Source organism: Aethalodelphis obliquidens, unplaced genomic scaffold, assembly GCF_003676395.1.
Source record: "Aethalodelphis obliquidens isolate GAN/ISIS:26980383/991018 unplaced genomic scaffold, ASM367639v1 scaffold26, whole genome shotgun sequence".
Taxonomy (NCBI): Eukaryota; Metazoa; Chordata; class Mammalia; order Artiodactyla; family Delphinidae; genus Aethalodelphis; species Aethalodelphis obliquidens.
In genome coordinates, this window is record NW_020837970.1 from 18,648,795 (window position 1) to 18,663,109 (window position 14,315).

Below are 14,315 nucleotides of genomic sequence, written 5' to 3' on the forward strand. Positions count from 1 at the left end.
TCCAATTCAGAGAAATGACTTCTTTACACAGAGCTGAAATTAGCGCATCTGTTCTTTATACCCCACTGCTCTGTGAGGCCACCCATAGGAAACCAAATCCCTCTTCAGGATGTGAAAGCGGTTACCCACCCCAACAGTAATATGTATCAAGATCTTACTCTGTGCCAGGCACTTGCTAAGCCTCGGTTAATCCTCACAATAGCCCAGAGAGCTAAGTGTTAGTATAACCTACTCCTTATAGATGAGGACATTTTCTAGTAATGTATCTGAAGACACAGAAGTGGTAAATGGCAGAGCTGGGATTCAGATCCAGTCTGTGAGTCTCAAAAAACTAGTATCCTTAATTATTATGTTATGATGCCTCCCTATTGCAGCCCCCCACTAAACCCTATTTTCTCCAGCTAAATATCCCCAATTCTTCAAATTATCATTCCATGATATATTTTATGTTCCCATCCCATCCTAGTCTCTTTATGGTAGGCTAGTGACCCTCTTAAATCTGAGGCCTGGAAGTGGATATGTGTCCCATGTTTGGCCTGCCTGGGACATTTGAATAGCATTCTTGTTCTAGACATTATCACTCCTTGGACAAGAAAGAATGAGGCTGTGTAGTATGACTTGCTCTTGGTGAACCCACACTAGTTCCTAACAATCACCACTTTCTTCCTTCCACAGTAGGTCCCACTTTGCCTTTTGTCCAGTGATTAGCAATTAGCCAAGGCCATATCAAGTGCCACTGATACACAGTAGCCTAGCTGCCTGTGGAATCAGATCTCTCTTAACTTTAGCTGTGTGTTTGGGGTGTGGAGGGAAAGCAATCTTGGTGAGTCAAGACACCCCAAAAAGCATTACAGGAAGAGGACCAGAGGGAAGTGCACCAAGGACCCTAGAACTGGAGGAAGTGGGATTCCAGAACAGCAGGGCCTCTCCTCCATGTATCTGCATATATGCTCACACCAGTGACAAATGACACCTAAAAATCATGATTTTAGCCAACATGGACAAACTCTAGCATAGCTCACAACAGTAATGCCTTCCCTAGCTATGGGCGTGGTACACTTAGCCCAAGAGTCTTGAGCCCGTTTCTTTGGACCAGAAGACTGAACATAACACATAACCTGTAGCTGTTAAGGGTACAGGTAAGTCCTCTCCTGGAAAGATGACTCTTCTTCTAGTTCCTGGTCCCAGCCCAGCCCCTATATGCTGCTTTGGCATGCACATAGGGCCTATGTCCCCAGCCTGAGGTGATTTCCACCCCCCCCACCAACCCTGGTGGACTTACCCCTGGCAGGGTCTTCTGCTCGTGCAGTGCACTCTGGGCCTTGAGAGCAGAGTCCCGGGCGCAGTAGGTGAGGAAGGCACAGCCTGGGGAGGAAGAGGCTGGCTCAGGGGGTTTCCTGAAACCCCCAGATACTCTTCCTGGAAAGACCCCATTAAGTTGACAAACTCAAGGCCACTCTCCTTTAAACAAGGACACTACTTCTGAGAAGGCTTCTCTGCCTCCCACCTTCTCTGAAGGGAGGGGCTTCGTGTGCCTGTGTCCCAGGCTCTGGCTCCTTCTCAATTGCTCATGGCCTCTTGCCTACGGAACATGTGTACCCACACCCAGTCACATGCTAATACAATCCCACATCTCCCCTCCCCACTCCAGCCATAAATCCTGTTAGGGTTAGACCTCCTTAAGCAGCTTTGCCTTCAGCTTTAACCCCAGCCTCCCCTTTCCTTTTTGGATTCATACTCCCAAAGTCTCTCAGAATCTGCCTCAATTCCTTCCCAACTCAGTTTCAGATGGGAGGAGACAGAAGAGGAGGAGAAAGGTTGGGACCCCAGGACCCCAGAACTCCTTCCTAACACCTCCTCCTAGTTTGAGTCTGAGGAAGGGATAATTTTGAGGCTTGGAAGATGGGACTGGTTTAAGGGTGTCCTATGGGTAGGAGCTTCTAGGGACTTCCAATCCTATCCAAGGAACTTGATCTGTCAGCTCTCCCAGGACTTCAAGATAGGGCCTCTTAAATAGTTATTGTGCCCCAAATTTGACTTCTCTAAAAGAATCAGTAGATGCAGGGGAGAGAAGGAGTCGGGGTTGAGCCAGAGGATCAGTCCTACCCTCTCTTTGTCCAGCCTCAGAACCTGTAGCCTGCTAAGAAGCACAGGGCCAAGATTTCTTCCTTTCCAAAAGTCATTGAGCACTCACTCATTCAGAAAAGATTTATTGAATACTTATTATGGTGGGACATTATGAGGGCTTGAAGGTAAAGTGGCAACAAGACAGATACATTTCCTGCCTTAAGGGGGATCATGTAAAGGATCATGAGGGGGATGTATCTAACTCCACAAGGTTGAGGAATGTCTCAAAGAACACACTGAATTCTCAATAACAAACGGGTGTTAATGAGGTAACAAAAAGTGTGGCGATTATTTCAAGCAGAGAGAATAGTACATATGATGACTGAGTGAAGAATTCAGTGTGTTGGGGAAATGGATGGAAGGCTAGTATGGTTGGAGATTGGTAACTTAGGGGCAGAGTGGCCAGTGGGGTGTGCAGGGATCAGCTCATCTATAACCTCAGTCTGGATTTTGAACTTTTTCCTAAGAACAGTGGAGAGCCACTAAAGGGTTGTGACATTAGGTCTGTGTTTTCAAAAACAGCCTTCTGAGTGTAGGAAGGAGAAAGACTGAAGGAAGAGAAAGTGGATGTGGGAAGCCATTAGGAGTGTGGTGCAGTTTTCCACTTAGACCTCAGCAGACTTCAAAGGCAAATGGGAACATTTTCTCCAATGTCTCCTATGTGGTTGCCCTCTTAAGGTGGGTGGATATCTGCCATTCATTGGGTTAAAGTGACCTTAGAGAACTCCTGGGACAAACTCTTATCATATCAATAGGGAAACTGAAGCCCAGAGAGTATACAAGTGGCAGGATAGGGTTTGGAATCTCCAAACTCCTAGGCTGAGCTTGTTTTAAAAGCACTGTGGCTGCCCCCCGTGGTACTCAGCCATCAAAAAGAAAACAAGTCACTCTGGCTTTTGGACATCACTGTTGCTGGGGAGAAGGTGGAGAATATGTTGACTTGGAGACCCTCCTCAGTGATCTTGCAAGGCAACCCTGCCTTCAAGAGCTGTGGGTTGGTTTGGGGATAAATCACCAAACACCTGATTCCGCTTACATCTCTGTTCCATCTACTGCCACCAAGCCGTATTAGCTGATGTCAGAACTGGGCAGGGCTGGGGGCCTCTCAGAAAGGCTCGAGGGCCTAGCTGATGCCTAAAGGAGCCCTGTGTGACTACCTGGGAAAGGGAGTGGAAGAATGAGGGATAAAAAGACAGAGACGCATGGCTTGAAGGACAGATGAATGAAAAAAAAACAGGAAGAATTGGAACTAAGTGTAGAGAGAAAGAGAGAAAGGGTGAGGGAACAGTTCAGAGACTCCGATGGTGTTTGAGTGAGAATTAAAGGTATTCTATACACTTCCCTTACTGTACAGATGGCTCAGAAAGATTAGCTTGTACTTACATACTGAAATAAATGTCTAGAAAATAAGAAAATAAATTGCTATGGATGGATGTACAGCTGGGCAGCTGGACTGTGTTAGAAGGAATCTGGATGGTATGCTCTTGTCATTTCATGCCCCTCTAAAAATGACCCCACCCAGGAGGGTGGAAGATGCACTGCTTCATAGCTGCTCCCCAATCTTCTATGGGCATTTTCCTGGAGCCTCTATGTTAGTGTGCCTAGGAACTCTCCAAAGCCTCTGAGTTGAAAAGGTGGCAGCCTGTTTCCAGCTCTTAGCCCTTAGGAAAGTACATTTAACTGTTACCCAGGACCCACCACTTCTCTCCTGGAAAGATCACGGAGGATAGTTGGGGACCCTCCCCCACTCCCCAAACCCTGAAACTGCAGCATGGTGAAGGTGGGGAGAGAAAAAGGTGTTTCTTCTCAAATAATTTCCTTCCCCTGCCCATGTATGAATGTGTCTCTGGCTCTCTTACTCCAGCCCAGCCTGGACAGACTTTTCTGCATGTAAACAAGCCTCCTCCCTATTCCTACAGGAGGAAAGGGGTGTGGCTGGATAGGACCTGGTGCGTCTCTCTCTAGCTAGGGCAGGGAGAAGACCCCTTTCTGCCTCTTCAACCTGACCCACCCTGAGGCTCTGGTCCACAGGCTCTGGTCCAGGACCACCCTGTGAGGGAGGGAAAGCAGGAGGCCATAAAGAGGATTGGGAGGGGACAAATATGTGTCACAGGAGTGGGAAGATTAGAGGGTAAAAGAAGCGTAGCTTCAGCTGAGAAGAAGCCTGAGATGAGGGGGCACAAGGTGGCTAGAGTTCCCAGCTGAGATCAGAGTTCTGGACTCAAATCAGAAAAGGAAGACAGTGGTGGGATTCTGGATGGGAGTAGGAGAGATTGGGGCTATTGTTAAGCATGAAGGCGGAATTTGGTGCTGAGAGCCTCCTGGGAGGGGAATTGGATTTTGTGACTTAGACAGGCATGGGTTCTGAAGAAGCGGAGAGTTTGTGTCTGTGAGATTTTAGGTTGGCAGTGTGAATCAAAAGAAGGTTCTGGGGGTTGACTGGTCTTGGAGGCCAGAATGAGGGGTGCAAGCCCAAAATGTGTGTGAAGGTGGTTAGGCCTGAGTGGGGTGGCCCCAGATGGGGGTGGAGGGATGGTGGTTCAGGAATGATTGGGTCCAGGGTTTGGGAGATTGAAGGTGTCAGAGACCTAGAAGGTGGAATAAGTTTCCAAATTCCAGGATTTGAGATGTCTGATGGGAGAGATAGAGGGAAGTCCAGCTGAAAGGCGAGGAGTGTTGCAATGTGAGACGTGAAGGGAAGGGAGTTGGAGGTTAGAGTGGAGTACATGTCGGGACCAGAGTGATGATCAGAGGGAGGATGTCAGAGAGAAAATTCTGGGTTGGGGGTTCTGTGATCTGGGAAGAAGACTGGGCTGAAGTGGGCTGGTATTAGACTGGTGTTGGACTGGCTCTAGATAGAGCTAGGGTTGGGGCTGGGGTTGAGGCTGGGATTTGGGCTGGGCCGCACTCTAATCGGAATGGGGCTGGGCAGGGCTGGGCAGGGCTGGGCAGGGCTGGGCTGGGCTGGGCTGGGCTGGGCTGACCCCGCGCACCTTTGTGGAGGCCGGTGAGCCGGTCCTTCAGCACCGTCAGCTCGTAGATGCGGCCGAACTCCTCGAACAGCGGCTTGAGGTCCTGCTCGTCCAAGCCCCTCGGGATCTGCCCCACGAAGAGCTTGATGGCGTCGTGGTCCTTCATGGGCACGGCAGGACCCGGGTTTAGCCCGCTCATGCCGACGCCGCTGTCCGCGGTGCTGAAACCCAGGCGCGGGCCGGGGCCGGCGGGCGGCGCAGACCCACCGGGCGCCGCGGCCATATCCCCGCCCGGTCCGCCCTCCCGCCGGTCCCGCCTGTCCCGCCGTCCCCTCCCTGGACCGGTGGCGAGAGCCAGGGGGGGAGGGGGCGGGACACAGGCAGCGAGGGCGGGGGGCTGTACCGGGGGCGGGGTCCGGATGGAGGGGCGTAGAAAGGGTGGGGCGGGCTGGAAAAGGGCGGGGCAGGGGGCGGGGCAGGCCCGGGCCGAAGCGGCGGGATGCTGGGGTCTAGCTTCAGGTCCCCGCGCCTCGCTCTCTGGGCTCCCGCCCGAGCTCTCCCGGAGCTGAGCCCCGAGCCCCAGCCCCCGTGTTTGATGACGTAAGGCAGCTGGCCGCCGGGTCTACGCAAATGATTTGCATAATGAGGAAGCAGCGGCCAATCAGAGATGGAGTTGACCGGGCTCGGCCGGGGGCGGGCGGGGCGGCAGGGCTCTCGCGCTCCTGCTCGCCATGGCAACCGGACCCTCGGTTACCCTGTGTGTGTCGAGTGTGTGCAGGCGTGGCCGTGGATCGCGCGTGTGCGCCTTGGACCGCGTGAGGGGAAGTAGCTTCGTCATGCGTGGTGATGTCTGCGGGAGTCAGAGCTAACCCTCTCCTCACACACCGGCACACACAAGCACACACACCTCCAATCACTGGAGCGTTTCCTGCGGGGGCGGATGGGGATTCCTCTTCTCCATTCCCACTACCAAAGCCAGTTACTCGGAGCCGATCCCACCCCGCCCTATCACACAACTCTCCCTTCGGTGTTTTCAACCACTTCCTTACCCACGAGACTCCCGTGCATACCCCAAAAAATAAAAATAAAATTTTAAAGAAAGAAAAACAAAACAAAGACTCCAAAACACTCCTAGAACATGAATTCCTCCTCAGGAGAGTGAGGGAACTTACATTAGCCATATTTGCTCAGGTGCCTAGTTCATCCGAATTCGTGAGCTCAGGAGTGTTATTGTCCTTTTCCGGAAAAGGAAGCTGAGGGTCTGAGGGTCAAGGAGGTTAGGATCAGGCCCACCCCTAACATCTGCTGGGCCCAGGGCAAGAGAAGAAATGAAAAACAGACATACTGGGTATCTAAATATTTAAAAGATATAAATCAAGTTACAATTTGTTAAAATATGTTCACTTCTTATTTCCACAAATACACTTTCATAATAAAAATGAAAAATACGTGTAAAGGGCTTCCCTGGTGGCGCAGTGGTTGGGGGTCCGCCTGCCGATGCAGGGGACGCGGGTTCGTGCCCCTGTCCGGGAGGATCCCATGTGCCGCGGAGCGGCTGGGCCCGTGAGCCATGGCTGCTGAGCCTGTGCGTCCGGAGCCTGTGCTCCGAAACGGGAGAGGCCGCAAGGCCCGCGTACCGCAAAAAAAAAAAAAAAAAAAAAAAGTGAAAAGTTTTTTTTATATGACTGAAAGTTGGCAAAATATCAGACCTGATAGAATTTTATTACTCTTGCTCATGTCTGAGTATACTCTTGATGGGTCAGTGATGTTCAGAGAAGTAATACAATAAATTATATGTTTATTTCATTAATTTTTTCTTGCCTTCTTTCAGTAAAATTGCTAACCTGTCAATTCCATTGACTATTCTAAGAAACTGCTCAAGAGCAGCAGCAGCAACTGGAATCAATAAAATGTTCTTACAACAATTCAAATTCAGAAATAAACTGTGATTTTTTAAAATTCTTTTTTGACTTTTAATAAAAGTTACTCCTTGTAATTACCTGATTATGGAATGGGTTGCCAGAACATTTCATTTTCACTGAGCTTGATGTATTTTTAAAAATTTCTTTGAAACGTCCTCATTTTATTTATAAGTGTATTGTTTAGTTTCCAAGTGTTTGGAGATTTTCCTGTTATCTTTCTGTTACTGATTTCTAGTTTGAGTCCACTGTGGTCAGAGAACATACTCTGTATGATTTCAATTTTTTTTACATTTGTTGAGGTTTTGTGATCCTCAGAATATGATCTATCTTGGTAAATGTGGGTTTTTTGGTGATTGAAAAGAATGTATATTCTGCTGTTGCTGGGTGCATTGTTCTATAAATGATGATTAGATCCTGTTGGTTGATGGTGCTGTGGAGTTCTGTATCTTTTCTGACTTTATGGCTACTTGTTTTATCACCTGTTGAGAGATGCGTATTGAAGTCTACAACTGTAATTTTAATTTATCTATTTCTCCTTTCAGTTCTATTAGTTTTTGCTTCACATATTTTGCAACTCTGTTGATTGGTGCATACATATTTAAGATTGACTCTTTTATCATTATGTAATATCATTCTCTGTTCTTGACAAATTTCTTGCTCTGAGATCTACTTTATCTGATATTAATATAGCCACTCTTGATTTCTTTTGGTTAATGTTTGCCTAGTATATCTTTTTCCATCCTTTTATTTTCAACCTACCTATACTGTTATATTTGAAGTGACAAGATATAGTTGGGTCACTTTTTAAATTCAGGCCATCAATCTTTGTCCTTTAATTGTTGTATTTAGACCATTCACATTTAATGTAATTATCAATAATGTTAGGGCTTAAATCTGCCACTTAACTTTCTGTCTTCTTTTTGTTCCCTCTGTCCTTCATATCTCTGTTTTTTGTTTTTTACTATCTTCCTAAGGATTACTTGTTCCTTATTCTAGGTACATTATACATACACATCAAAGTTTACTGGTGTTGACATTTTACCAGTTCAAGTGAAGTATAGAAAGTGTACCTACCTTAAGTCCCTTTATCTTCTCTCATTTATAATATAATTGTCTTAACTATGTTTTCTACATACTTTGAGAACCACATCAGTATTATTCAAAAACAACTTGGAAAACTCAAGAAGACCCATAAAGCCTATTATATTTACCCATATTTTCATCTTTTTTAAAAATCTCATTTAAAAAAATTTTTTGGCTGCGCTGTGCAGCATGCAGGATCTTAGTTCCCTGATCAGGGACTGAACCCGTGCCCCCTGCACTGGGAGCGTGGAATCTTAACCACTGGACAACCAAGGAAGTCCCCCCATATTTTCATCTTTCCATTGTTTTTTCCTCCTTCCAGATAGTCTAAAATTCCTTCTTTTATCATTTCCTTTATATTTTAATAACTTCTTTAGCCATCCTTTTAACATAGTTTTTCTGGTGACAAATTCCCTAAGTTTTCCTTCATCTGAAAATATCGATATCTTGATTTCCCCTTCATTCCTGAAGGTTATTTTTGCTGAATACAGGATTACAGCTTTTTTTAAAAAAAACATTTACTTATTTGGCTGCGCTGGGTCTTAGTTGCGACACACGGGACCTTTGTTGCAGCATGCAGGATCTTTGCAGCATACGGGCTCTTTTAGTTGTGGTATTCAAACTCTTATTTTTTTACATTTATTTATTTATTTATTTTGGGCTGCATTGTGTCTTTGCTGTTGAATGCGGGCTTTCTCTAGTTGTGGAGAACAGGGGCCACTCTTCGTTGTGGTGCGCGGGCATCTCACTGTGGTGGCTTCTCTTGTTGAAGACCATGGGCTCTGGCATGCGGGCTGCAGTAGTTGTGGCACACGGGCTCAGTAGTTGTGGCTCATGGGCTCTAGAGCACAGGCTCAGTAGTTGTGGTGCATGGGCTTAGTTGCTCCGTGGCATGTGGGATCTTCCTGGACCAGGGCTTGAGCCCGTGTCCCCTGCATTGGCAGGGAGATTCTTAACCACTGCACCACAAGGGAAGTCCCGCGGGCTCTTTCAATTGCATCATGTGGGCTCTTTTAGTTGCAGCATGTGAACTTTTAGTTGCAGCATGTGGGATCTAGTTCCCTAACCAGGGATCAAAACCGGGCCCCCTGCATTGGGAGAGTGGCATCTTAGCCACTGGACCACCAGGAAAGTCCCAGGATTCTGGCTTGACAGTTATTTTCTTTCAGCACATAAAAAAATGTGCCACTTCTTTATGGCTTCCACAGTTTCTGAGGAGAAATCTATTATCATTCGAATTGTTTTTCTCTGATAGGTAAGGTGTCATTTCTTTCTCACTGCTTTTGCAATTCTACTCTTTGTCTTTAGTTTCAGAAGTTTGACTATGAGGTGTCTTGAAGTGGATTTCTTTGCCTTTATCCTGTTTGGGGTTTGCTAAATTTGGGTAGTGTTCAGCCATTCAAGTACTTTTTCATCTCTTTTACCTTTTTCTCCAGGACTATGATGACAAGAATGTTAGATCTTTTGTTAGAATCCCATAGGTCCCTGAGGCTCTGTTAAATTTTTCTTTTTAGATTTTTATTCATTTATTTATTTTTTGGATGAATTGGGTCTTCATTGCTGCGTGCAGGCTTTCTCTAGTTGCAGAGAGTGGGGGCTACTCTTCACTGCAGTGCACAGGCTTCTCATTGCAGTGGCTTCTCTTGTTGTGGAGAATGGGCTCTAGGAACGCGGGCTTCAGTAGTCATGGCATGGGCTCAGTAGTTGTGGCTTGTGGGCTCTAGAGTGCAGGCTCAGTAGTTGTGGCACACGGGCTCAGTTTTTCCACAGTATGTGGGATCTTCCTGGACCAGGGATCGAACCCATGTCCCCTGCATTGACAGGAGGATTCCTAACCACTGCACCACCAAGGAAGCCCCCATTCTAGTTTACTTTTCATTTCAGAAATAACTTTTAGTTTATTCTTTTTCCTGAGTTTTGTAAGCTTACTTTTTAAAATCTTATTTTTTTCCAATTATCACATTTCTGAATTTTTCTAATTCTTATTTATACTGATTTTTTAAGAGCTTCTTTTATTTTCTTAATGGTTTTCTTCTGTTTTTTTATTTTATATAATTTTTAAAAAATTTTTTGTCTCTGCTGGGTCTTCATTGTTGTGCTTAGGCTTTCTTTATGTGTGGAGAGCGGGGGTTACTCTTCATTGTGGTGCGTGGGCTTCTCATTGTGGTGGCTTCTCTTGTTGTGGAGCACGGGCTCTAGGTGTGTGGGCTTCAGTAGTTGTGGCACACAGGCTCAGTAGTTGTGGCTCGCGGGCTCTAGAGCACAGGCTCAGTAGTTGTGGTGCATGGGCTTATTTGCTCCATGGCATGTGGGATCTTCCCGGACCAGGGCTTGAACCCATGTCCCCTGCATTGGCAGGCAGATTCTTAACCACTGCACAACCAGGGAAGTCCCAGAAATTCTTTAGATATTGTAGTTCCAAGTTCTTTGTCAGTTATACTTTGTAAAGATTTTTCTCCCAGTCTGTGGCTTGTATTTTCATTTTCTTAACAGTGACTTTTCAATAGTAGTTTTTAGTTTTAATTTTTATGATGACCAAGTTATCAATTTGTTATTTAATGGGTTTGGTAGCATATCTAAAAACTGTTGCCTAAACCAAGGACACAAGGATTTTTCCCTTATGTTTTCTTCTAGAAGTTTTTATAGTATCAGGTTTTACATTTAGTTTTATGAATCATTTTTAGTTAAATAATTTTTTTGTATGGCATGAGGTATGGATCAAGTTAACTAAGAAAAATTTTTTTACATACGGATATCCATTTGTTCCAGCAGCATTTATTGAGAAAGGCTACCCCTTCTTTACTGAACTGCCTTTGTCAAAAATTAATTGTATGTTTATGTTATGTGATTACTTCCGGACTCTATTTCATTCCATTGACCCATTTCTTTCTTCTTTCTTTCTTTCTAATTTAATTTTATTTATATTTTTATACAGCAGGTTCATATTAGTTATCTATTTTATACATATTAGTGTATATATGTCAATCCCCATCTTGCAATTCATCCCACCACGACCACCACCCGTCCCCCCACCATTTTCCACCATTGGTGTCCATACGTTTGTTTTCTACATCTGTCTCTATTTCTGCCCTGTAAACCAGTTCATCTGTACCATTTTTCTAGGTTCCACATATATGCGTTAATATACAATATTTGTTTTTCTCTTTCTGACTTACTTCACTCTGTATGACAGTCTCTAGGTCCATTCATGTCTCTACAAATGACCCAATTTTGTTCCTTTTTATGGTTGAGTAATATTCCATTGTATATATGTACCACATCTTCTTTATCCATTCTTCTGTCGATGGGCATTCAGGTCGCTTACATGACCTGGCTATTGTAAATAGTGCTGCAATGAATATTGGGGTGCATGTGTCTTTTTTGTTGTTGTTGTTCTTTTTTGAGTACGCGGGCCTCTCAGTGTTGTGGCCTCTCCCGTTGTGGAGCACAGGCTCCGGACGCACATTTAGGAATCAGGCTCAGCGGCCATGGCTCATGGGCCCAGCCGCTCCGCGGCATGTGGGATCCTCCCAGACCGGGGCACGAACCAGTGTCCCCTGCATCGGCAGGCGGACTCTCTACCACTGCTCCACCAGGGAGGCTCCATGTGTCTTTTTAAATTATGGATTTCTCTGCGTATATGCCCAGTAGTGGGATTCCTGGGTCATATGGTAATTCTATTTTTAGTTTTTTAAGGAACCTTCATACTGTTCTCCATAGTGGCTGTATCAATTTACATTACCACCAACAGTGCAAAAGGGTTCCCTTTTCTCCACACCCTCTCCAGCATTTGTTATTTGTAGATTTTCTGATGATGCCCATTCTAACTGGTGTGAGGTGATACCTCATTGTAGTTTTGATTTGCATTTCTCTAATAATTAGTGATGTTGAGCAGCTTTTCATGTGCTTTTGGCCATCCGTATGTCTTCTTTGGAGAAATGTCTATTTAGGTCTTCTGCCCAGTTTTGGACTGGGTTTTTTTTTTTTTTGCGGTACGCGGGCCTCTCACTGTTGTGGCCTCTCCCGTTGCAGAGCACAGGCTCCGGAAGTGCAGGCTCAGCGGCCATGGCTCACGGGCCTAGCCACTCCACGGCATGTGGGATCCTCTCGGACCGGGGCACGAACCTGTGTCCCCTGCATCGGCAGGCAGACTTTCAACAAGTGCACCACCAGGGAAGCCCCGGGTTGTTTGTTTTTTTAATATTGAGCTACATGCGCTGTTTATATATTTTGGGGATTAATCCTTTGTCCGATGATTCGTTTGCAAATATTTTCTCCCATTCTAAGGGTTGTCTTTTCATCTTGTTTGTAGTTTCCTTTGCTTTGCAAAAGCTTTTAAGTTTCATTAAGTCCCACTTGTATATTTTTGTTTTTATTTCCATTACTGTAAGAGGTGGATCAAAAAAGATTTTTCTGTGATTTATGTCAAAGAGTGTTCTTCCTATGTCTTCCTCTAAGGGTTTTATAGTGTCTGGTCTTACATTTAGGTCTCTAATCCATTTTTAGTTTATTTTTGTGTATGGCGTTAAGGAGTGTTCTAATTTCATTCTTTTTCATGTAGCTGTCCAGTTTTCCCAGCACCACTTATTGAAGAGACTGTCTTTTCTCCATTGTATATCCTTGCCTCCTTTGTTATACATTAGTCGACCATAGGTGCATGGGTTTATCTCTGGGCTTTCTATCCTGTTCCATTGATCTATGTTTCTGTTTTTGTGTCAGTACCATATTGTCCTGATTACTGTAGCTTTGTAGTATAGTCTGAAGTCAGGGAGTCTGATTCCTCCAGCTCCGTTTTTTTTTCCTTCAAGGCTGCTTTGGTTATTCGGGGTCTTTTGTGTGTCCATACAAATTTTAAGATTTTTTGTTCTAGTTCTATAAAAATTGCCACTGGTAATTTGATAGGGATTGCATTGACTCTGTAGATTGCATTGGTTAGTATAGTCATTTTCACAATGTTGATTCTTCCAATCCAAGAACATGGTATATCCCTCCATCTGTTTGTGTCATCATTGATTTCTTTCATCAGTGTCTTATACTTTTCTGAGTACAGGTCTTTTACCTCCTTAGGTAGGTTTATTCCTTGGTATTTTATTCTTTTTGTTGCAACGGTGAATGGGATTATTTCCTTAATTTCTCTTTTTGATCTTTCATTGTTAGTGTATAGGAATGCAAGAGATTTCTGTGCATTAATTTTGTATCCTGCAACTTTACCAAATTCATTGATTAGCTCTAGTAGTTTTCTGGTGGCATCTTTAGGATTCTCCATGTATAGTATCATGTCATCTGCAAACAATGCCAGTTTTACTTCTTCTTTTCCAATTTGTATTCCCTTTCTTTCTTTTTCTTCTCTGATTGCCGTGGTTAGGACTTCCAAAACAATGTTGAATAATAGTGGTGAAAGTGGACATCCTTGTCTTGTTCTTGATCTTAGAGGAAATGCTTTCAGTTTTTCACCGTTGAGAATGATGTTTGCTGTGGGTTTGTCATATATGGCCTTTATTATGTTGAGGTAGGTTCCCTCTATGCCTACTTTCTGGCAAGTTTTTATCATAAATGGGTGTTGAATTTTGTCAAAAGTTTTTTCTGCATCTATTGAGATTACCATATGGTTTTTATTCTCCAATTTGCTAATATGGTGTGTCACATTGATTGATTTGCATATATTGAAGAATCCTTGCATCCCTGGGATAAATCCCACTTGATCATGGTGTATGATCCTTTTAATGTGTTGTTGGATTCTGTTTGCTAGTATTTTTTGAGGATTTCTACATCTATATTCATCAGTGATATTGATCTGTAGTTTTCTTTTTTTGTGGTATCTTTGTCTGGTTTTGGTATCAGGGTGATGGTGGCCTCAAAGAATGAGTTTGGGAGTGTTCCTTCCTCTGCAATTTTTTGGAATAGCTTGAGAAGGATGGGTGTTAGCTCTTCTTTAAATGTTTGATAGAATTCACCTGTGAAGCCATCTTGTCATGGACTTTTCTTTGTTGGAAATTTTTTTTTTATTCTTTTTGGTACGCGGGCCTCTCACTGTTGTGGCCTCTCCCGTTGCGGAGCACAGGCTCCGGACGCGCAGGCTCAGCGGCCATGGCTTACAGGCCCAGCTGCTCCGCGGCATGTGGGATCCTCCCAGACCGGGGCACGAACCCGTGTTCCCTGCATCGGCAGGCGGACTCTCAACCACTGCACCACCAGGGAAGCCCTCTAACTC

The 14,315-nt window shown here is 44.8% G+C and overlaps 1 protein-coding gene across 7 annotated transcripts in view; it reads right to left on the reverse strand.

The window, feature by feature from the left end:
* Positions 1-5,523, reverse strand: part of CELF6 (CUGBP Elav-like family member 6) — a 30,949-nt gene extending 25,426 nt beyond the window's left edge. For 6 of the 7 annotated variants that reach the window (XM_027123527.1, XM_027123526.1, XM_027123524.1 and 3 more), the window contains exons 1-2: positions 5,121-5,523; positions 1,283-1,365 (exon numbers count right to left, since the gene is read on the reverse strand). In XM_027123527.1, the coding sequence (XP_026979328.1) occupies positions 1,283-1,365; positions 5,121-5,382 (345 nt within the window). In that variant the 5' untranslated portion in view covers positions 5,383-5,523. The remainder of the gene's footprint in view (positions 1-1,282; positions 1,366-5,120) is intronic. The other variant, XM_027123528.1, reaches the window with a different exon arrangement.
* Between the last annotated feature and the right edge of the window lie 8,792 nt (positions 5,524-14,315).